This window comes from Spermophilus citellus (assembly GCF_964194105.1).
Source record: "Spermophilus citellus genome assembly, chromosome: 9".
Classification (NCBI taxonomy): domain Eukaryota; kingdom Metazoa; phylum Chordata; class Mammalia; order Rodentia; family Sciuridae; genus Spermophilus; species Spermophilus citellus.
The window spans coordinates 97,358,230-97,383,046 of record NC_138191.1 but is presented as its reverse complement, the minus strand read 5'-3'; the positions used below and the strand labels follow the sequence as shown (position 1 = coordinate 97,383,046).

General features: G+C 44.5%; 1 protein-coding gene across 1 annotated transcript; it reads left to right on the top strand.

Moving 5' to 3' along the window:
* Window positions 1-8,852: 8,852 nt before the first annotated feature.
* On the top strand, window positions 8,853-16,244 carry DMRTB1 (DMRT like family B with proline rich C-terminal 1; the record flags this gene model as incomplete). Its single annotated transcript, XM_081308530.1, has 4 exons — window positions 8,853-9,414; window positions 11,347-11,552; window positions 14,775-14,973; window positions 16,180-16,244. The coding sequence occupies 4 exons, from the start codon at window positions 8,853-8,855 to the stop codon at window positions 16,242-16,244; spliced, it is 1,032 nt and encodes a 343-aa protein (XP_081164656.1).
* Between the last annotated feature and the right edge of the window lie 8,573 nt (window positions 16,245-24,817).

Genomic DNA, 24,817 nt, shown 5'->3' with positions numbered 1-24,817 from the left:
CTGGCCAGTGGCCAAGTAAACAGGGCAACTCAAAAATAGGAAGTTTATCTACATTGGACTCTTTTGCAGAGACTCTTGCTGACAGTCCTAAAATCAGCCATGGTGAAGATTTCTGGAGAAGCCCAGTTAAGACTTTTCTGTGGAGAAAGGGGGTGCCACTTCAGTACCTCGCACAGTGCCTGGAGCACCAGCAAGCACACCATGCATATCAGGGCCTTTTCTGGCCCTCCTTCCCTCACAGAACTGGTTCCTGTGAGGCCACAGTCCCCGCTCTTTTCTTTTCACTAGAGTGGATGATTCGATTAATTAAATTCCTACTGAATGATGATTTGGGACAGGAATTGAAGAAATCACATCTGGCAGAGATGTGAACTTCTTTGACAGTGCCTCAGGATGTGTCAAGGCATAAAATAAGTAAGACAGAGATTGCTCACCTCTGGCTCAATACCCTGGGCACAGAGAGATAGGACAGACAACAGGACACGTTCCTCCCTTTCCAAATGAACTCTTTCAGCCTGGTGTTTTATTCATCAGTAATCAACTTGTCTTTTTTTGTAAAACTTTGACAGATTGGGACTTTTCCAGTTTTAGCACTAAAAGTCCAGTGAATCTTCTCACTCCCAGGCAAATCAGGACAGTTGGGCCTTGCACTCAGGAGTCTGAGCTATGCCTGTGGTCGACGGGTACTGGCAGTGTGCTGCAGTATAAGAAATACAGGCTTTGCAGGGCACCGTGATATACACCTGTAATCCCAGAGACTCAGAAGGCTGAGTCAGGAAGATTGCAAGTTTGAGGTCAGCCTCAGCAACTTAGCAAGGGCCTAAGCAACTTAGCAAGTTGAGATGATGTCTCAAAATAAAAAGGGCTGGGGATATAGCAGAGTGGTAAGTGCCCCTGGATTCAACCCTCTTCAGTGTGTGTGTGTGTGTGTGTGTGTGTGTGTGTGTATATATATATATATATATATATATATAAAAGTACAAGCTTTGGAGCTAGGTTTTTCTAGTCCAAATCCTAGATATTTTTTCTACTTCTGGTTGTGTAATTTGTAAACGTTATCTAACATTCTTGAACCTCAGTTTCTTCATCTACAAAATACATCGTTTTCCCCTCTGAATTTTTACTGAACTTCATATCATTAAATGACAGCATAATTGGGCTGGGGATATGGCTCAAGTGGTAGCGCACTCGATCTGGCAAGCGTGAGGCACTAGGTTTGATCCTCAGCACCACCTAAAAATAAAAAATAAAGATTGTGTCCACCTAAAACTAAAAAATAAATAAATAATAAATTTAAATGACAGCATAATGCTTGTAATGTTGTGAGCCCTCCATAAATGTCAGTTCTTTCCCTCCTGATTTCTCCTGTGTCATATCCCTTGGGGTACCATGTCTCTAAAAATACCTGAAACAAGGGAAGTGTCCGTGGGCAGCAGGGGGCACTGTTGCCACTATTCTGTTCTTTCTACCCGCTTCTCTGCACCCTGCTATTTTCACACCAAAGTAATTAAGCTTCAGTAAGCCTCTGATAAAAAAAAAAAAATAGCCAAACTCTAAGCCCACACTTGGTTTTAACTTATCTAAATGTGTCCCACATGCTTGCAATAATGTTAAGTGTGTATCTGGACCATTTTATGTCTTGTATACTTAATTTATAATCCCTCTCACTCCAGGGGGTTTATGAGGTGCCAGGGGGTCAAGTGTTTATTCTTAGAATTATTCAACTCCAATCAACTAATTATTCTGATGAATTGTATACTTCTTTCCCTTTTTTCCTGACCAGATTGGAAACAATGATAGACATTCAACTGAGATTTATTTGTAAAACTCTGACAGATTGGGAATTACCATTATCCTTAAACTGTCTCTTAAAATAAATATTTCTGATTTATTTGGCAAGTTAAAGAGGAAAAAACAACAATCTCCAAACTGATTAAATTAAGTTAAGCCATGTTTAAAGAAAGTGTTGTGGGAGGTAATAATCTCTATATGCTCGGAAGAAAACTACTCAGAACATATCTTCACGCCTTTCTTTGACTTAAGGAATTGTTTGTGTAAAGCAACATTAGTGCCCCTAGTGATAGGAATTATTTACCTTTGGCGGGTTCTGGGGGAGAAAGAGGGCATTGATCAAGTATTTTTAATATTAAGTTTTCAGAGTTCTTAACTATATTAAATGTTCCAGAGACTCCATTTATCAAGCACCATGAACAGAATCAACCTGTGTCCTCTGGTTGGGCTCTTAGGCAGTCTGATGGATTATGTATCACAGACATGCCATAACCTTAGTATATAATGATGCCCTTCTTCCTTTTGGAGTTTACATAGTATTTTACTGGTAATTTATATTAAACAAGATAAATATGAAAATATTCCTATAAAAATAACATCAATATATTTGAGGTTTAGAAATGCAAGCTAGTTTTATTAGTCTCTTCTAGTTAACATATTCTAATAGGTAAATATTTCTAGTACTAAATCACAAGACAGTGTTTTGATTTCATTAGAAAGGCCCTAAGTGAAAGAGAACAGAGATTCACGTTAGGGAAGGGGCTTGGCTGACCTGAAGAAGGATGAATGGAAGTGATGTGCTCCCCAGGAAGATCGTGGAGCAACTGGAACTGAGTTGGAGGTGAAAGGAGAACTGAGCAGACACATCTTGTTCAGTACTGCCCAATGGAAATAAAATTGCAAAACACATATGTAATTTCAAAATTTCTGGTAGCCACTAAAACAGCAAAAGCCACATGAAAAAGTAATACTTAATATATCCAAAATATTATTTCAATATGTGAGTCAAACAAAATTTTTAAGATATTTTGCGTTCTTTTTTCATACCATGTCTTTGAAATCTGGCATGTATTTTATATTTTCAGCACATTTTAATTTGGGCTGGCCACACTTCAGTGCTCACAAAGGGTAAAAGCTACAGTACTCAACAGCTTGGGTTTGATCTGTGTTTGGAAAGCCTGACACCACCTGGGAAGACTGTGCATCTGAATCCAATCTAAGTGACTGGCAGTGGCCTTAGGTGAGAGAAACTATTCTTCCTCCCCCTCCAGTTTTCCCTGTCCCCTCCTCCCTCCCTGAGATCATGTAATGCATACTAATTAATGTGTCAGATACCAGATACTGTGCTGGGCATTCCAAATGCATTATCTCAATCCTGCAAGAATCTGAGATTTCATTTTTTAAAGTAAATGAAATAACTGGTGGCAATATAGTATAATGGTTAAGAGTACAAACTTAGAGGTTATTCTTAAGTGCTTCTGACATTCATGTCACTTCCTGTGTACCTTGGTTAGGACATTTCTTTACTCTAGGCTTCAAAGTTATTTGTCAGATGAACATAACAGAAGTATTTGTTTATAGATGTCATGTGGTTTAAATGAGACCATGACTGAAAAGCTGTAAACATAATTAAATATTAATATCATCAAGTGGGAAAAATGTGGAACACTTTGGGATTTGCAACACAGTATATGAATGTTACTACAACCAAAGTTCAAAGAAGTGGCTTTTCCAAGTTAACATAGCTAATGACTAGTGATCAGAATCTTGCCTTGTTTGCCTATCTTTAATATTTCTTGACATCTGCTTTCCATTACAACATAGACTGAATTTGCCCTGATTCTGACATAAAATGAAAAGGACTCCTGAGATAGAAATTCCTGATATCTGCTTGTCATTCTCATTGAAGTAGAATTCAGAAAAAAAAAAAAAAATCTGGGCTTGGGACTAGCTTAGTAGTAGAGCATCTATCTCCTTGGTTTAGTGAAGCCTTGGGTTCAATCCCTAGCACCATATACACAATTCTGTGTTATTTATGTATTTATAAGTGGAAATTTACTAACTTAAGAAACAAGACAAGGAACACACACACAAAAAAACAGAAGATCGAATTGTTTTTGCTCCTTTGCTCGTTTTGATTCTGGTTTTACTTGAGAATAATGCATGCCTGAGTTAAGCCATATTAGCACTTTAGCAAAGGACAGAAATAGCAACGGTTATATTATTGTCTATTAGCAATGTATTTACAAGGACATGTGCCTCTCATCTTTTCAGGAAAAAAGTTCTTGAAATTTATAGAAATTCTTGATAGTACTATTAAAATGCATGCAATCAGTGTCTGTCTAAATACCTATAAAATCTAGGCAGGTGTGGTGGCACATGCCTATAATCCCAGCAACTCAGGAGGCTGAGGCAGGAGGATTATAAATTCAAAGCCAGCTGTGGCATCTTAACTAGGCCCTGTCCCAAAAAAAAAAAAAAAAAAGGGCTGGAGGTATGGCTCAGTGGTAGAGCACCCCTAGGTTAAATCTTCAGCCTTCCCCCACCACCGCCCCCCACAACTGTAGGAACTAGCCCAGGAGGTTGAAGTCAGTGGCAATGTACCAATCAAAGAAAACAAGGAGACATGCCTGAATGACTAAGACCCTGTCAGCACTAGCCTTCCTGCCCAATGTCTCACTAAGCCTCTGTTCCCTCCCTACAAAGCCCTTTCATATACCTTAGTTCCAGATGGTGTTTTCAGGATGATAGGCCCTCTCTCTTCTCAGGGCTAGCCCTTGAATAAAACTGATTTACCGCCCCCCCCCCCACCAACTCTTATTTTCCAAATATTGGCTTTTGAGTAGTGAGTAGCCCAAACCTTGGTCCAATAATATCTCTCCAATTTTCATCCCACTAGAATTACTTCCTTGTCTGGACACTGTCTTTTTATATACTTTTGTGTGCCTCCTGTTTCATACATAGTTTACACCCAATAAATATCAGCTGTAGGTAGAGGAATGCAGTTAAGCAGGACATCCTCAGAAGTTTCCTCAGGTTACTACCACTCTTGCCCCCTATCCCCCCAACTGTAATGAAGTATATAATAAGAAAAGCATGTCTATTCATCACTAAAGCCTTCTTGGGAGAGCACTCCTTTGTTAAGAAGAAATGTTTGGGTTTGCAAATATATGGTTAAGATTATTAAACTTTGATGACAGATTTCCTAGTTTTTGAATCATGTTGCTGCCATTTAATGGCTCTGAAATTTTGGAAAGTTCTTAATTTTCTGGGTGTTATGTTATTCATGTGTAAAATGGGGGTGATAATGACAGTACATACCTTAGATAGTTGTTAGTATTACATGAATTAATATATGTGAAGGACTTATAAATTCTTGGCACATATAAACACATAATCAGTGCTAGTTATTATTATTGTAATTATTAAATCAATAGGGGGTTGAGAGATGAGCTCAAAGAGCCAAAGTTGATCCCCCAATTCTCCATGTTGTAAGAGTAGTGCCAATCATTATGGGCTTTCTGCTTTGCTGAGCGCTTGCATGTGTTTGGGGAAAATTGCTGAAGCCAAGCTGATTTCCTGTGATAATCAGAGAGGAAGAAACTTTGATAATGGAGGCAGAATTCATTTATACATTCCATAGGTATTTACTGAGTGTCTATTTTGTGCAAGACATAAAGGAAAATAAGACAGCCATATCTCTTACTAAAGAGGCTGACAAAAATAAAAATAAAATAGGAGAGAGGGACCAGAGAGGCTGGGTCCTGGGGTAGAGTGGACAGACCACTTTATTTCCAGTTGATATGGCTTAACCGAAAGAAACTGGACATACGGAGATGCTATGGTAGGATTTTAAAGCATCAGCTAAAGGATGTGTAAATCCTCCCCTCCACCTTCTCCAAGAAATCTTCAATAAAGTTTCCATTGCTCACTGGAGAGCCTGGAGAAGGGAAAAAGAGCAGCTATTTTGGTTATAGCTACTGGGGGAAAAATGCTGCAGGAAAAAAAAAAAAAGCCTTTCCTCATTCTTGTGTGCTACAGTAAGGAAACATTCTAGTGCATGCAGTATTTAATGGTTATAAATGATATCCCCATGCACTGCATAATGCAAGGCTCTTTAAAATGAATATGAATTAAACAGTACCAACAGCAGTTTTATTAACTGAAGAGAAGACACACATCAGGAAATTGGGAATCCTGAGAGGAAAAGGTGCCATACCTGCAGTCCAGACTCAGCTATGACCCCCCCAAGCAGCCCCTTTGTGATTAATTAGTCAAACTGATTCCTCAGCAATGGCAACATGTTACTTTGTAACTACTGCCTTTAATGAGGCAGATTTTCTTAAACACAAGTGTCCTAAGGTTTAGGTGTAGGGAGGGAAGAGGTACACTCTGCACTTACTGCTCCCATCCTTTTCTTTGGGTCAGGGGGGTCCCAGGGATTGAACTTGGGGCACTCAACCATTGAGTCCATCCTCAGCCCAATCTTTTTGTATTTAGAGACAGGGTCTACACTGAGTTGCTTAGCAACTCACTTTTGCTGAGGCTGCCTCAGTCTCCAAGCTGCTGGGATTACAGGTGTGCACAGCTGTGCCGGGCTCCCATCCTTTTTTGACTTCTAATTTCCCACTCATGTCATGTCACCGTTTTTAAAAATAACAATTTAAAGAAAGGTACAGCAAATATATTTATTTTAAAAAGTAATCAGCCATCAACCTAAAAAAAAACTATCAATTTGCCTGAATTTCTAAGAGTGAAATAAATAATGCTCTGTTGAAATTTACCTACACAAATTGAGACTTTAAGGGGGAAGAGAGAAACCAGTCATTTTCTTCTTCTTAGGTTTGTTTATTTATAAGCCCTGGGATTTCTGCATCTTATAATGTGACTACTGATTGAAAAGATATATGGTTGTTTATTAGTGTTCTCAAAGCACTATGAAAATTCATATCACCTTGGGTGGTATATTTTACTCCTAAAGCTAATAAGTGAATATAGAAGCAGTTTGTATTTAACAAGGCTAGAAAATGTTAATGCCAATAGCTTGCTTTGAATAAGATTTTCCTTTAAATCATTAATGAGAAAATGAAGAGCTTGGGTGGTCAAGCATGAAATGCAAATGAGTAGTTTTCTTTTTTAGGCCTTGTTGTCTGATGTCACCTGATTTCAAATTTAAATTTGATAATGTAGAAAATGACCCTATGATCTGCAGTATTATGAAACAATGTAGCTAATGCCTGAGATTTTTAGACAACACTATTGAAACTGACTTTCAACTATTTTTTTCCCCCTGAGATGGGGCCTTGCTATGTCACCCAGGTTGGCAACTTCTGGACTTAAGAAACCTCTAGCCTCAGCCTCCTGGGACTATAGGAGGAATACACAGCACCCAGCTTCTAAGTACCATTTTCATATGACAAGGTAAGTGAAAAAACTAGACATTTTGAATTGGTTGGAGTCAGAAAAAGAGCTTGCCTGTCCCTATGTGACGGGCCATATTTTAAGATATAAAATTAACAAAGAAAGTGCTAGATTTCTTTAAATAGATGCAAAGCTACCAGTAAAATTCCTAATGGACCAAATAATCCAGGAAACATATTTTTGCCCTCTTATTAAGATGAGGAATATAAATATCTTTAAAGAGAATAAGAGAAAAAGAACCTCTTTTCACCTTTCTGGTGTATAATAAGCTTCAGAATGGCAACTCTTTCCTATTCTCAGGCAGCTGGAGAGAAATGTAAAGTAGAGCTGCAATCAGAGACACAAGAAAATCAAGGTGAACCCTAGGATGGGGTACCTACCTTTTATCACCAGAAAGAAATTTCAAAGAAAGGGCAATGAAAAAATGCGCATGTTTTAGCTAGGCATGAACCATAATTACCTTCTTGAATAACGACTGAGCCTATAATAATAATAATAAGCTTTCAGCTTAGGTATTTTACCACCTCCACTTTGGGCCAGAAGAAAATACCTCAGGATGCCACAAATTTCCATCAAAAAGAATTTGAATAATTTAGTGTCCCTGGGTAAACAATGTTTGTGCCAGTTTTCTCCCCAAGATGTGTGTTGCTTTGTAGGATAACTAAATTCATGAGGGAAGCTACTGTCCGAATATCTTATTTTATTTCAAAACATTCTTTTTTTGGGGGGGATACTGGGATTGAACCCAGGGGTGCTTAACCCAAGGGGCCTTAAGCCACATCTCCAGCCCTGGCCTTTTTTTTTTTTTTAAGATGTGATCTCAGTAGGTTGCTTACAGTGTGACTAAATTGCTGAGAGTGGCTTTGAATCCGCAGTCCTCCTGCCTCAGCCTCCCGAGCTACTGGGATTCCACGGGTATTTCAAAACATTCTAAGTATGCTTTACTTTGGAAGGCATCAATAACAGCAATACACCATCTTTCAGAAATGCATTCCTATGCCTACAACTTAAGAAATCAGAATTTCTGTAAGAGCACACCCTTGAGCAATCATCACAATACTGAATGCCTGAGAACATTCTGGAAACCTCACTATTGACTGGCTTCTCTACAAGGGAAATAAATGAAATAAAACAGAAGCAGCTACTTTGGGGAACAGAAAAACGGTTTACCTCTTCCAGTGCTTTTCTACTTTAATGGGTTTACTGAGAGTTAAATATAAATGGTTTGAATTTTTAAATTCTTCAGGAATTTTAAATCTGTGGATCCTTGAGTATCGCTCCGCCTCTTTTTTTTTTTTTTTTTCCAGAATACCTTCCATCTTCCGGATGGCGGGAATAGAAAGTTTGAAAAATTAAGTGCCTAAGACTTCAGATAACTCAGATGACATACATGCAATAGCATTCCATTTCGAATTTATTCAGCCCAATCTCTTGCACCTAATTATCCAAGACACAGAAATTCTCCAAATTTTGCACCCAAAAAAGGGAGGGAAAATGCAAAAGTCTTGCTGTAGTTCTCGGGACATACTGAGAGCCGTTTTGTTACAAGTGTATCCAATGTCCCCAGCACCAGAGACTTGTGGGGCGCCGCTTATCCCTGCTCCACTCGCTCTGCAGCTCCCAGAGGTGGCGGTTGTGTTATGAAGGCAGACCTTGCCAAGCTGGCGGACAAGATGCTGCGCACCCCGAAATGCTCGAGGTGCCGGAACCATGGTTTCCTGGTGCCAGTCAAGGGCCATGCGGGCAAGTGCCGTTGGAAGCAGTGCACCTGCGAGAAGTGCTACCTGATCACCGAGCGTCAGAAGATCATGGCTGCTCAGAAGGTGCTCAAGAAGCAGGTCTCCGAGGAGGAGCAGGAGGCGGCCCTGAGCCCTAAGGGTCCTCAGTTGGCCTCCGGGGCTGCAGCCGCAGCCGTGGGCTCTGGCCTCCGCCCGCTGCCTCCACTAGCTGTTTCGGGAGGCGCGGGGCCGGGCCCCGAAGGCCGCGCGGCCGCCTGCTTCCCGGAGAGGCCTCCGCAAGGCCCGAGCCCCGGCCCGAGCGCCTTCCAGCCGGTGCTGGGTGGCCGCGGCCACGGCCACGTGGGGCTGCCCAGCTGTGCACTGCCCCAGCTCGGGGCCGAGGCCGCAGGCAGGGCGTGCCCGGGCCGCCCGGAGCTGCGTCGGCCGCTGAGGCCCTTGCCCAGCCCGCCGTTCGCCGACTTCGGTAAGATTCCCAGGCCCCGCGCGGCCTTGCCCCGCCGTGGTTTCTCTCGGGACTGTGGTCTTCCCGCTCCTGAGCTGGCGGCCTAGGCCGCCCGGAGTAGGGGTTCAGGAGGGGAAAATGCTTTCCAGGGGTAACCCTGCTTTGAGAAACCTTTCTCTGAACAGGGATTCAGGCGGGATAACTGTGTATGAAAAGGATAAAAGAGACGGGAAGGAGTGGGTGATCCTGGGGACTTTTAACATTTAGCCGCAGTTTTTTTGCCTTTTCACTTTGCAAGGGGAAAATGGCGCCTGGCCGACTCAGCCTTGGCGTCTCTGTCCCCACTCGGTAGGAGACCTGTCCTACTGCGCTTGCGTGCCTCTTCTCTCCAGTCTAGAAGATTTGTACAAGCGCAGCTCGCCTGGTGGCTCTTCCCGCCATTTTTCTCCGCCGAGGCTCCTCCAGGATTTAAAACCCGTGGGTGGATTGGCACGTCTAGGCTTGCGCTTCCACACCTTCCTCCTCTCCACAGTCTAGGGGCTCTTTGCAGGGTTCTGTGCATCTGTTCCTGCAATTTCCCTGGGTATCAACCGTGGCCCTAAGACTCTGCACAAGAGAACATTTGATATACTGAGATGTTGCTTCTTTTTTCTACCCTCACCTTTTTCCCTTGTGCTACTTTCAGTATTAAAGTATAATTTCAAGCCAAATTTTGAGGCTTAGAAAACGGCTTTTTTTTTGGATATAGACATAGACTTTCTTGGTACTTTGCCTATGCTAGTGTAGAAAGGGCACCGGTATGAATCAAGAGGATGGGAAGCTGGTAACTTTGGACAAGTTCCTTTCTTGTGACAGTTTCTTCCCTCTGTATGCTAAGGAATTGGTCTGGGTGCTCCATGGAGATCATTTCTGCCTTCTGGCACTTTTTCCCTTTACTCTCTTTTTCAGTACTGGGGATAATAACCAGGGTTGCTCTACCACTGAGCTACATCCCCAGTCCTTTTGACTTTTTTGAGACAGGGTCTGGCTAAACTGATGAGATTGTTCTTAAATTCATGATTTTCCTGTCTTAGCCTCCTGAGCCAATTTCTAAGAAAACATAGGTCTCCAAGGACCTAGCTATCTAATGGAGAAGATAGATTTGAAACAACAATCCTAGGGAAGGTGACCTTTTCAAGGACATAGGATGTCTTTTTTGACCATCTCTCAACAAACAAGAATTGAGTACTTACAATGTATTCCCCCAACACTAGTGACATGGAAAGGTGGGGAGAAGGGAGTCACATTTCCTTCTCTTTAGGGATTCTGTCTTTGTGGGAGGGACAATATTGATAGACAATACACTCACACATATCAGTGTATAGAGCTCTGATAATTGGTGATTTAGCTGTGGCCTGAAGGAAGAGCTGAATACATATGCTCCTCAACTTTTGATGGGGTCATGTTCTGATAACCCCATGGTAAATTGAAACTATCCTACATTACAATGTATTTACTGTGCATAACCTAGCTTAGCAAGGCAGACCACTGTAGAGTGTTTCCCCTGGTGATCCCTTAGATGTCTGGAAGCTGTCTGCTGCCCAGCATCTCAAAAGAATATCTTACTGCATATCACTGGCTCAGGAAAAAATCAAAATCAGATGTATGGTTTCTACTCAATGCATATCACATTTGCACCATTGTAAAATGAAAAATGGTAAATCAGGGACTGTCTGTACTGTGGACTTAAGGATGCAAAGTGAGGTTAGGAGGAAAAGTCAAGGGAAGAGCATCTGCAAAAAAGTTGAGATGGATGGAGGAGCAGTGGTTGGAGGACTAAAGAGCAGTAAAGCATAAAGAATGTGAGCCTTCTTTGTAGAGATGTGTTTATTACATTTTTATCCTTGGACAGTAATGTGGTGCTCCTTTTCCCGGCTGTGTTTCTAAACTTCCCTTGTCCATTGCCTTCTTCAGGGCGCCCTTTGAGCATCAACTCGGATTGTGTGGTAGGGGCTGAGTACCTGGAGCGAGAGCCTTCCAAACTGTACCCTGGATGCTCCACCATGCACTCCTATCGCCCATTCCCACTGGGCTACCAGGATGCATCCCCGGCCCCAGGGATCCCCCCACAACGGGGCTTCCGGCATGTCTCCTGCAGCCATTACCATGGAGGCGGCTTGGTGAGTCCCAGCCCTGATCTATTCCAGAGTCCTCCTTACTCCAGCTGCTCTTGCTGCCTTTGTGGGTCCTCAGTTCCAGGAAGCTGGTTGTCATAAATGATGTGCCTCCCTTGGGAGGTCTGCATCACTGGACCTGGGGCAATGGCAGGTACTTTTCAGAGTAAGGGAGACCGGGGTGACCACTTGCCTTGACTCATGGCATGCAGATGCTAGAAGAGCCTTCATCCTGCTGAACACCAGAAAAGAAATGCCAGTTCCCTAAACCTACAAAGCTAATGGTAAAGCTAGTACCAGATGTAGGTCCCCTGCCCACAGGTATAGCACATTTGAAACTGCAGAGGGCTTTTAGGAAGAGGTGACAACTGAGTCATGAAAAATACAGAAACCTTCCCCCAAGCACCTGTTGCCTTAGGAAACACTTGTAGAAAGAATAAATGAAATTCAGTCCTTTTCTAAGATTAATGGTTAGTTACTAACTGGTATCTTCTTTAAGCTTACATTTTGAATATAGGATGTCAGGTCACCCCTGTTATATGGAATGAGAGGAGGGAACAACCAAGTTTGTGGCCTTGCATACCAACTCTCTGCAGACCAGAATAGTTAAAAACCCTCTCCAGGGGCTGGGGTTGTGGCTCAGCGGTATAGTGCTTGCCTAGCATACGTGAGGCCCTGGGTTCCATCCTCAGCACCACATAAAAAATAATAAACAAAATAAAGATATTATGTCCATCTACAACTAAAAAAAAAAAAAATTTTTCATTATGTCAGCCTCTGAGGGTCATTAGGACTGCAGAACAGGGTAGGCTGGGTGACCAGCCCCTGACTTTGGTCCCATAAGGCTGGACCTGTGGACCAATTTGGCACAAACACAAAGCAACGTCATGGAAAGAGGGAACACCATTGCCTTTGCCTCCCAGCTCAGAGCTTAAAGCCATAGATGGACCATAGATATCTGTGAAGATGTATTTTAAAGTGGAGAGTGGAAATGAGTGAGGATTTCTTTGTTTACTATGGAAAGGAATGAAGAAGGAAGACAAAACTTGGTATTTATGTAGTGGAAGTCATTAGCCAGAGTGTGGGACGTGGTGCCTAGGATCCAGCTGTGTGCAGGTCAGGCACATAGCATGCTGGTCCTCATTCCTGCTTCAGTTCATCAGCATCTCTTCTGTCTGTTTTAGATACTGTAAATTTTTACTTATAAGTCATTTTCCATTGATTCAAGGGAAAAAATGTTTGAAAACCACTGGTCTTGATAATTTCCAGGGTGCCTACTGACCCTATGTGAACCTTCAAGGCTGGTCTTTTTAACCACTTTGTAGAGTCAGGGAAAGGGTTCAGAAAAGTTACGATTTTGTCCACAGGACTGATGAATGAGGTACTGTGACTCAGGTGACGCAACTGGTTGGTGATTCACCCAGGACACTTGCCACAGTTGCCCTGACTCTGGAGCCCAGGTGCTTTCTGCTGCCTATGTGTTTCCTACAGAGGTGGGAGAAGGCCTCCATCTTGACCCTCATACCACTGTTGGCTGTCCAACCTGAGAGATGTGGGTGCTGCCTCTGGCCACCCCATCACAGCCCAGAGAGAGCAGGGTGTCCCCAGCCTCCACACAAAGAGGGGCTGTGGCCAAGCAGCGCCTTGCCGTCTGTTCACACAGAAGCCTGGAGCCAGGCGTCCAGGACAGGACTCTGATTGACAGCTCTGCCAGACGGCTTTTGTTAAGAGTGTGATCTCAGTCAGTTTATCTAGTTTGAGCTGCCACCACAGGCCCCAGGCAGGAGCTGTGATCCAGGGGGAGACTTGGCTGAGCAGCTTGGAATTAAAGCACTAATAATCCCCCTCCCGCCCTTCATATCTGGAGAAGGATCAAGCATTTATTTGGGAGGCTGTTTCAAACCCAAGAGTCTGTGGATTACTTTTACTTATTGCCCTCTGCACCCGCTTGAGACACTCCCCCAGGGACATTGTTCTCCCTGTCCCTGCCCACCTGCTGTTTCCTAGAGACTCCTAGACAGCACAGGATCTGAGTTGGACAGATCTCTGGCACCACTCTGCCTTGGCCCTTTTCCAGCTATCTTCCCTGGGGAGGTTTCCTGACCTCTAAGCACTTAAGTTCTTTGGCTGTCAAAGGGTGGTGGGAGTACTTGTCCCATAAATGGGTTTAATAAGGTATGCCTAGGGTCTTTACACAGAGTTTGGCACATAGTAGGTGCCTTGCAGCAGGGATTTTTCTTTTTTCTTGTGGCCAAATGAAGTTAGGAAGTTGTGGCTTAATTTAAGGAGATTCTTTCTTTTTTCTTTTGGCACCAGGGATTGAACCCAGGGGCACTTAACCACTGACTCATATCCCCAGCATTTTTTTTTTTTTTTTTTAGAGATAGTGGTCTTGCTAAGTTGTTGAGAGCCTCAGCCTCCCAAGTCACTGGGATTACAGGCATGTGCCACCGTGTCCAGCAATCTTAAGGAGACTCTTACAACTACCCAGAGCCATAAATACACTCACATGTGGAGAGCGTATAGGTGGGGTTTCTCAAACTTGACTAAGAACAGTATCTTGTAGGATTCCTCTCATTGAGTCTGGGTGCTGTAGGGTGGGCTCAGCTCCCCTCTACTGGAAAAGGAGCAGGAGTACAGCAGAGTTGTTCAGTGCAGCTCCTTGTCTGAGGTCCCCCAGCTTCCCTTGCCTCAGAAACAACTGGCTACACCAGGTTGCTGAAAACCTTCCCTCAACCTGCCTGCCCCCCCCCACACACACACACAAACACACACACTTAGGCAGTAGCCATTACGTGTCAGGCAAGGGGGCCTTCAGACCTTTCTACAGCACGGTGGTCAGCTGAGTAGGCTGTGCAGTCACAGACTTGGGATCCAGTTCTGCCTTTGCCACTGACCTGCTCTGTGGCCCTGGCCCTGTGGCATCCTCTCACTGAACCTGTTTTTCACTGGTATGACCAGAATGGTAACAGAACCTCCTAGGGTTGTGTAGGGATCTAAGTGTGGTACCCCGGGCACATACAGAAGGGCTCAGTCCGTGCTGTGCTCAGCAGGTCCCCAGGCTTATGTGAGAGGTGCCTGCATTCCTTCTTGCCTTCACTTACGAGGGAGGTGTTTGCTGAACACCTTGTCCTTCACTGAGTGTCTTGGATCACAAAGCTATGTCTGCCCATGGGAACCTCCTGGCTAACCAGCTCCCTGTCTGCCTCTGCTGTGTGCACCATGCAGGTGTCGGAACCAATGGGAGACTTCCAGCCAAGCTACTACCTGCCCCCTCCACCCCCACCACCCCCACCTCCGCCTCAGCTGCAGTTCCTCCCACCAGGCTTCCTCTCTGCGCTGCACTTCCTCCCACCTCCACCACCACCACCGCCACCACCAACCTTCTCACTCACCCTCCTTTCTGATACTGACAAGGAGAGCACTGGTAAGTGAGCACTAGTCTTCCTGCTTCTAGGAGAGCCAGGAAACTAGAGGAAGAGGAGGAAACCATGTGAAGTGGGTGTGGGGAGAGGTGACATGGGATACAGGATTTGAACATGGCTGGGCCCTGAGATAAGCTCTTCCCCCAGTCTCCACAGCATGCATCTAAGGGAGGTGGGAACAGGATTCTGCAGGTGAAGACACTGAGGTTCTTGGGGCAGAGTGGGATCAGAACAGGGCTTTTCCTGGCTCCAAGTCCAGTGCTAATTCCTTACCTTATCAGAGGATGCATGCCCATGATGTGCTCAGCAAGCCAGAGGGGCTGGGCCTCTTGGCTGGAGTAGGACCTGTGCAGGGACAGCAGAGACTGAACCTGGAGTGCAGCAGTAGCCACTATGAGGGAAACTTGGGTGCTTGGCCCCTCTTCTCACTATAACATGGTCCCTAGGAGGATCCACTGATCATTTGGATTCAAAATACTTTGAGATTTCTTTTGAGAGCCCTTGACCCTTTAATGGTTCTAGGACTTTCTTCCTTTCAATCTTCCCTGAGCCTCCTGTAGTTTGAAAAGGCTGGTAGACTCAAGGAAGTCTTAAAATGACTCCCAGAACCATCTTGTGAGCTGGGTGAGTCTGGTGCTATTCTCTCCATGTCACTGAAGAGGAAACAGGCCTCCTCTGTGTGTGCGATGCCTAGATACATGAGCTGATATAGAGTGGCCTGAAGCTTGCTGGCCAGTGTAGGTGGGCCTGAGTCCTGGCTTTAGCACTTATCAGCTGTCTGACCTTGGATCAATGTGTTTGTTCCTTGGTGCCTCATTTTCTACAATTGCAAGAGGGACTGCTAATGGTCCCTACTTCATAAGGCTATTCTGGGGTTGGAGCCGAACCTGAAGCATTAGTGACAGTGAGCTTATTGTCTCTTCTAGTCTCCATGCTGCTATTGCAAGGTAAGTGTCTCATTTTACAGAAGGGCTGGCTGAACTTAGGACCTGTGGAAGAACCTTGCTTAACCACCCAGCCTGTGAGGGGCACAGCTGGAGTTGGAACTGGACTGTACCATGGCCAGGTTAATGTGCCAATCTCCCCACCTAGCAAATGAAGGGCAGACTCTCTCTCCATAGGGATGAGAACAATGAGAAAACCTGCTTCTGAGAACAGGTAGTTCTTCCCTCTTTTCTAAATCTGGTTTCCTTTTTTGTCCTTTACAGATGACCAGGATGCAGAGGTACCTTGTGAGCCCAGTCAGCCCTCGTCTCAGGAGCAGTCTGACTAAGCCGCAGGCCACTCTCCAGACCAGCAGGGTGTCAGGGGTGTGCCAGCAATGATTTTCTTGTCTGTTTTCAGTGTCGTTTAGGGAGGAAGGGTCTGGACCACTGTAAGGTGGCAGCTAATTTCCATTTGAAGACAGGAGGAAGGAGAATGATTTCTAATGTTCCCTTGATCCTGAGCTGTGGGGTTGACGAGGGTTATGGAGGAGGTTTTTGACGGGAGGCTCGGGCTCTGAGGAGTAGGGGCAGGGAAGCTCATGTTTAGGAATGAATTTAACCGTCCTGGGTTGTGTTGTTTATCGTGTCATCCCCAGGTGCGGCCTTTGATTTCCTCAGGCCCCACTCAGGACAGAAGGTACCATCTATTTCAGCCTTTTGTCACCTTTGCCTGGTCCCCAGGACTGGGCACTGCAGACATCAGGCATCCAGCCCATCCAGGTGGCTGATGCGAGCAGCCAGGGCCGGGGCGTTGACAGCAGGTTCTGCAGCGTCCCACCTTTGCCTGGCTGTTGCCCATGGCGCCTTCTCCAGGGGTTTATTGCTTGTAAGCACCCAGACCACTGGGTAGCTTCACTTCCCCTCCATAGAGTTTAAGCCTTTGTAGGCCTCATTTTTGGTTTAAAAAAATCTGTTAAAGTTTTACTACTGAATGCTTTTATAGTAGGCAGCTCATAGCACTTGTGCAGTTCTCAGGAGAGTGCTGCAGCCAAATCGTCTAGGTCATCAGCAGTTTCTTCTCTGGGGACAGTTGGCTGTTTGAAATAAAATAAGCAGTGGAAATCCCTGTGGAAGGTTTTATTCTCTCTTTATTCTCATGGAGGGAGGCTGTGTTAGGCAGAAGCCTGGTCAGGAGATGCATGTCCTGTTCGTGGCCTGTCACTGGCTTAGGCAAATGCCTCTCTAGTCTGCCTCCGTCTTTCTTGACTGTAGTTATCAGCGGGGAGAGGAGCAGGCTGGTAGATTTCTCAACTTTATTATTACTACTGTGATTTTAAGCAGTGAAGACCTTTTAAGGAAATCTGATATAAAAACACACCAAAAGTAAAGATTTCCTTTAGTTTCTCTTATCCAGGGTTTTTCGTGGTTTCTACAAAGGGACATGGTCCTAAAAAATAGAACTTAATCCCATTCTGTTATGTTGTCCTAAACCTCTTCCCTCAGTTTCATTTTTCCTTTATTTAGAAAACATCCTATGCTCAACTGGATTCAGGACCTGGCAGTCTCCAGCTCTACCCATGAGAAACATGGCATCTAGTGGGAAAGACAGACATTCTGTGGGCAGCCATACAAAACAGCAAGGTGGAGGGGCCATGGGCATGGTCAGAGAAAGCCTTCTGGTGGAGTTGAGGTCTTACTCACACCTTAAAGAGCAAGAATGAGGCAAAGAGGGAAGAGATGGGTACTTGCAGTGGGGTGCAGGAGGGAGCTGGAGCCAGGCATTCGATGGTGAGGGGCAGGGAAGGGCTGGCATGCAGGAGAGCAGGCTGGTGACCTTGATGTCATTTGTGGGTAGGGCCATCCAAGCATCATCCCAGGTCCTAAAGAGGTTTCTGAGAAACAGTACTCGTAACTTCTGTCAACACCACTGTGATGGTGGGGTGCGGGGCTGGGGTCCATTTTGTTGGAAGGCACTGGGTAGGTACCATCATGGGAATTCTTCAGACAATGCTTTACAAAGTGCTTTCAGCTGGGTGAAGGCAGGTCTGTGGAGCCCTTAGATGGGCACAGGCTTCAGCCTGGCCTGATGATCCTGAATAGCCTGACTTGGGGGCTGAAGCTCTCTGCTTGCCCAGTGCTGGTCCTGTATTACTGGACCCTTGGAGAGTGGGGAAACACCTGCCTTTTGATTCTGCATGTCCTCCCACTACTAACTGAGTCCCACACCTGTCACGATAGCAAGGTGGCTATACTATATCTATATGATAGCAAGGGACTGTGTCAGTGACCCTACTTTTTAAGTTTTCTTAGGCTCTACATTTTTCATCCAGGCTGCATTCATCAATAAAGTTGTTTTCCCACTTATGATCAACACACACACAGAATTATGAGACAATTATTAACTACATGGACTACACCATTCCAGACCAGTGTAAGGAAATAGGTGTTTAAGAGGGGTTTGGAAAGGGGAGGCTTTGGCCTTCTGAAGATGCATCTGTAGTAGGGGCCCCTACCAAGGGCTCTAGGAAGGAGAGGGCTTCTCGGTTCTATAGGTAAATGATCTGAGGAACCTTCAGACATGGCTCAGTAACTTTCCTGGATTCTGGGGTGAAAAAACTGGGTAGCAGCCTGCCCTAGTGCTGGCCCTGGCCTACTGGTCACTACCCCATGCTCCTAGAATGTCCTGCTCCTCTGGCAGCAACAGCACAAGCACTGGAAGATCAGATGTGTTCAGGTTGCTGCCCTACTCACAAGCCTTGCGTGGCTCCCTGCTGATCTTAGAATAAGGACCAAACATCCTAGCTGCCTACTTTCCCAGGCTCTCCCTCCCTGGCTGGCCCAGCCTAGATCCTGGAGAGTAGTCAGCCAGGTTCAGGCATAAAAATGTGAAAAGTAGAGGGACCAGCGTCCATTGGCATATTGCTCTTTCCAAACAGCTTTACCTCTAAGCCAGAAGAATATTTTGGAAAGCAGCCCAGTCTCATCCTCCTACGCCAGATACACTAGCAGGGCGCTGCCAGGAGAGGGCGCAGCGTCGGCTGGGGGTGTGGCCTGTTGCCTAGCGACCGACCCTTATAGATTTGCTGTGGCTGATCTCTGTCTAGCCCAGGGCACTGTAGGAAAGAGGTTCTTGAAGCGTTCCAAGGAGAATTGGAGATTCTCTGGGAAATAAAGATCAGGAGCCCCTCGGCTGTGCTATGTAATCATCAACTTCTCAGCATATCGTTCTGCGCAGCCCTTGCTGTGAAATCAATGCCCTCCTTTGTCTTCTGACGCCACCCAGGACATGGTCTCTGCTTTCTTTCCTTTCTGTGTTTTGCGCAAGCTTGTCCTCTGCCTAGACTGTTTCCAGCTTCCTCTGGTCATCTGTTATCCTCGCAGACCTATTCTGTCCCCTTCTCTGGGAATCCTGCCCTAAACTCCTCAGGCTGGATTAAGAGGGCCTGCCCAGCCCTCTGCCGCCCTCTATCACTAAGTAGGTGTCTCTTCCTGGAAGCAGTGGCAAGGTCTCATTTGTCCTGGCATTTCTGGTTCCCCGTGTAGGGCTTGACCTTGGTTAGGCCAGTAGTTACAGAGGCCCGTTAAGAATGAATGGGTGAATTTCAGGGCATCTGTGGACTCTGGGATGCCGGGTTGAGTCATTCTGGCCTTTGGCCACCCACTGCTGAATCCTTTTCTTTACGTTTTTTGTTTTGTAAGCCAGGAGCTTACACAGGGATCAGAGGAACAATAGGTCCTCATTAATATGTCAAGCAGTGTACTCCCTTTACTTAACCCCCATCACAACAGTTATCATCCCTGGTTTTAAGGAAAGTGAAGCATGGAGAGGGAGGATGAATCACTTCTTGGCCTCTTGGCTAAGATCAAGTGAGAGAGGAAGGATGATTTGTGTCAGAGCTCTGGGCAGGAGTATGGCTGAGATTGGGTAGAAGGCAACATTCATCCCTAGGTGCAGTAATAGTGCTTTTTTTTGTTTCTTAAATTTTGTTGTTGTTGTTGAAGATGGACAAAATACCTTTATTTTATTTATTTTTATGTGGTGAGAGGATCAAACCCAGGGTCTCATACGTGTGAGGCAAACGCTCTGCCATTGAGCCACAATCCCAGCCCAGTAATAGTGTTATTAGCAGCCATTTTGTTCTGAGTTTCCATCCTGAGATTTTTTGAGCACAGAATATATGAATGGATGCCCTCTAGTATCTGGGTGCATTCTAGCATAGGGAGAGCAGTGTGAGGACATTTGCTTCCATGTACCATGCCCATTCCACTGACTGTAGCACATAGGACCTCCTGAGAGAATCCTGAAGTTGGCATCATGGAGCATCAGTGTGGAAAGAGCCCTTGGGTCCCAGGTATAACCTCCCACTGGGTCAGGCATCTATATCTCCTGTTGCCTGTCCTCCTACTATGACCTGGGATTCACCATGAGCCCCACTGCATGTGCTAAGATTGGCAGAGCACTTGTTCTTGTGGCCAGGGCAGAGCAAGGGGAAGGGAGTAGTCCAAGGCAGTAACTCTTGGTTGTGGTTCCCTAAACTCCACGGAAGAGAAGCCCTTTCACCTGATGCTCTCAGTTTTCCTGAAGATTACAAAATGTGCCCCTCTGGGCTTGGGGTGAGGGGATGTGATCCTTTCTCTGAAGCCCTGGGACTCTCCCACCTTCTACTATGGTCTTGGTGAGCCTGGGCCTAGGCCCATCTTTCAGGCAGCTTCTGAGTACCCCATGGCCTCTTTTCCTTGGCTAAAGCCAAGGGTTTTTGGAGACCCTGCTGCTCCTCTGGCCTCTTCCTAGTTGTGTGTTATTCTTGGGCACATGATATAATCCCTTTTCCTGGTAATCTTGGCCTAGGTATATGCTGAGGATGTAGAACTCACATCAAATACTTCCTACTATGCCGCGTCTTGGTGCCTAGCAGAGGGTACCTATGCCATTGGATGGGTGAAGACACCTTCTCTGAGACCATGTAGAGAGGCTAAGAATTGGCCTGGAGTTGTGGCTCAGTGGTAGATGGTAGAGCATTTGCCTAGCATGTGTGAGGCACTGGGTTTGATTCTCAGAACCATATAAAAAATAAACAAATAAAATAAAAACATTGTGCCCATCTATAACTAATACAAATTTTTTAAAAAAAGAAGAGGCTAAGAATTGCAAAAACTCCCCTTCCCCCGCTGTGGCTCGTTACTTCCCAGCACTCCCTATATGCCAAGTACTATGTTGAGCTCTTTTCACAAATCCTATAACTTTTCAGTGCACCTTCAAGGCAGGTACCCTAATACCTCATTGTACAGATGGCAAAACAGGGCTACAGAGGTGAGTTATTGTACTCATTGTGTCTACAAGTGGCAGAGTTGTATTAAATTCTAGTTCCACTTGAGCCCAGAGCCATGTTCCTAACCACACTATGCTCTCCTGATCTCAAGAGAGGGGGGATGGTGAGTCTTGAGTCTCCCACCCCCACTGGAACTTGGTGCTCAGCTGTAGTCCACTCAGCTTAGCTGGGTTTCAGTGGGTGTAGACAAGCAGAATGCAAAGAATAATTAGCTCAAGTCTTAGACAAGGAATGAAATCATTTAAAAAAAATTTCTGCACTCTTTAATTTCATTTTGAAAATGATGAACAAAGAAGCATGGACTTGAGTTCTTTTTTTTTTTCTTTTTGTAGTTGTAGATGGACAGAATGCCTTTATTTTATTTGTTTATTTTTATGTGGTGCTGAGGATTGAACCCGGGGCCTCACGTGCCAGGCAAGCCCCTACCACTAAGCTACAACCCCAGGCCAAACTTGAGTACTATTTTTTTAAGCATTTTTTAAATTTATCTTTTAGTTGTAGTTGGACATAAAACCTTTATTTTATTTATTTATTTGTATGTGGTGCTGAGGATCGAACCCAGGGTCTTGCACATGCTAGGCAAGCGCTCTACTGCTGAATCACAACCCCAGCCCCCAAACTTGAGTTCTTAATAAGTATTAATAGATAAATTTTAAGTCTAGACACTTTCACATGGTCAGTGGGAAATTTATCAATATTGATGCTTTAAATTTAAATGTAATTTAGAAAACACTTTTGATTATTACTAGGATTATTTATTTTCATTGTCATTTCTTTATCTTTCTCCAGGCCATTTTTTTGGGGGGGGTTTACAATTGATTAATTATAAATAATGCATAAAATAGTAATTCAAAAGAGTAAGCCTGAAAAGGCTCTTTCCCCACCATCATTCCTGTCCCTCAGAGACCTCCCTTCTTTTCTGTGTCATCTTCTTAGGATGATTTGTACATATATAAGCTTTCTCTTTTCATTAAATTTTAATGTGGAGATAATTATAGATTCACATTCAGTTGTGAGAAATAATGCAGAGAATCTTATCTACTACCATTCACCCTGTTGCCACCAATGGTAACATTGTACAGAACTATAGTACAATATCATGTTAACACAATCCACCCAATTTATTCAGGTTCATTTTACATTTTGCATTAATTTAATTGTAGGTTGAGGTTCAGTTTCTGACTAACAAATGTCCAATTGCTCTAGCATCATACATTCTTCCATTGATTCCCTATCTCCCCACCGACCCCCAACTGGGGATTGAACCCAGGGCTTCCTACATGCTAGGCAAGTGCTCTACCACTGAACTACATTACATCCCCAGCCCTTTTTTAATTTTAATTTTTATTTTGAGGCAGGGTCTCACAAAGTTGCTGAGGCTGCCTCAAATTTGCCATCCTCCTGGGTAACTAGGATTATAGGTGTACACTACCACACTCTGGTCTCACCAAATGGCTTGTGTACCTTTGTCAAAAATCAGTTGAGCCAGGCACATTGGCACACACCTGTAATCCCAGTGGCTGAGGAGGCTGAGGCAGGAGGATCACAAGCCAGACTCAGCACCTAGTAAGGCCCTAAGCAGCTTAGCAAGATCCTGTCTCAAAATTTAAAAATGTGGCTTAGTGATTAAGCAGCCCCTGGGGTAAATCCCTGGTACAAAAAAAAAAAAAAAAAAATAGTTGAGCATATTGCTGTGGGTCTGTTTCTGGGTTCTTTCTCTATTTTGTTTAATGGATCTGTTTTTTAAACACATACACACACACACGCATATGCATATACAGAGAGAAGTTTATATTTATGGAGTTCTGCACTTTACTCTGTCCAGGGTTTCTGAGCTTGTGTGTCATGGACCCCTTTGTTAGTGTGGTGAAGCCTATCACCCCTTCTAGAGTAATACTTTCAGTGAAAAAAAAATACAACCATAAGGTTACAGAGGAAATCAATTATGTTTAATACACTTGTCAAAACAGAAATACATTTGCGATTTAGTAATACATGTACATCTTGACTAACACATTAAATAACAAAATCTAGCAGTAAATCTAGTCACTATTAATAGTTTCAAAGTGGTACTGTAATTGATCTTTCGAGATACATGCAACAAGCATAAATTGAGATGAGAATATCTGTGATTTCTATCAGATTTCTATCAGACCAGGTCACAGCTCATTCTTCTGGGGCTTCTGGCCTACCTTCATAATTGAAGGAAACATTGAATTATAGGTTAGTGGAAATCAAGATGTGACTTTTTTCTCCATTTCTGTATTAGAGCTTGGATCTCCATGTCTTCTTCATCCTCATTATCACCAGTGTAGTATAGAATTGATTCCAGGCAACTTAATATAATGTGACCATACCCTACTAAGAGACAGGGGGGTTCTAATCTTTTGCTATTACTGCTAACTGGATTTCTTAGAGGTCTCTTCTTGCTGAGGTTTCCGTCTCCAGTAGGGCCATCACACTGACCTCTCTGCATTCAGTGACCCTTAGCTGGTGATCCGTAGCCAGCTGATCTACACACAGTGTCTTGGTAAGCAGACTTCAGTCCCACCTCCCCCTCCTGTTGGAGCTGTTCACCCTCTGGACATTCTTCACCTCTCTTCCCTAAACCAGAACTGGGGATTCCATGCCAACTCTGGTGAGCCTGCAATGGGGTAGGCAGGCTGCAGAGGGTTCCCCAAGCTGTGCGGCATCCTGTGAGCAGATGTAAAACCCCTCTGTGCCTTTGTGCTACATTTTATTAACAGCAGATTGCAAGATGCTAACATTTTATCATGTCAGCTCTTGCATTTGAGCAAGTGCAGGCACTGGCCTGTGAGTAATTAGCTGTCGGGTGGTGTCTTTTCTTCATCTTTTTCTTTTTAAAATTGGAATCAGAAAATCTGTTTTATTTCCCTGTGTTTCTTTCTTTTCTTTTCGTTCTCTCTCTTTTTCTCCCTCCCTCCCTCCCTCTCCTCCTTCCTTCCTTTCCTCTTCTTTCTGTTTTCTTCTGCCTTCTTGGTGGTAGACAGTCCATGGACACCCTGTTATGGACTTGGCTATTTGTCCACATTCATAGGCCATTCATTTCAGCTACAGTCCAGTCACCCAGTGAACACTGAGTTGCCTCCCAACATTTTCCATCACTTGCTGGAATAATCTCCCCAAGGGAAACGAGATCATAACACCTCGTTCAGATGGGTGAAACATACCTAGCTTGGAAGCCCTGACCATTTTGGTTGTTGGTCTTTAATTGAGTCAGTGTTTTTCTACATCTGGCTTGCTAACCGCCCCCCCCCCCAATTTGGAGTGAATTTTTTACTACCATGGCATATTCACATCAGTCATGGAGTGATGTCAGCCATCATCTGCAACATCAGACACAGCCTCTGTTCCATCCATAAAGTCAATAGCATTTATTGGGCCCCTACAATGTGTCAGGCCTTGTGTTAGGCTCTGTGGATAAGATGAATATTTCTCTCACACATCCTGGCATGAGCATCCTAATACGCTTCCCTGGTTCCCCACTGCTATCCCACATAGAACCCTTCCCTAGCTCCCCACGGCTCTCAGACTGGCCTTCACAACTCCAGTCCAGACAACCATTCCAG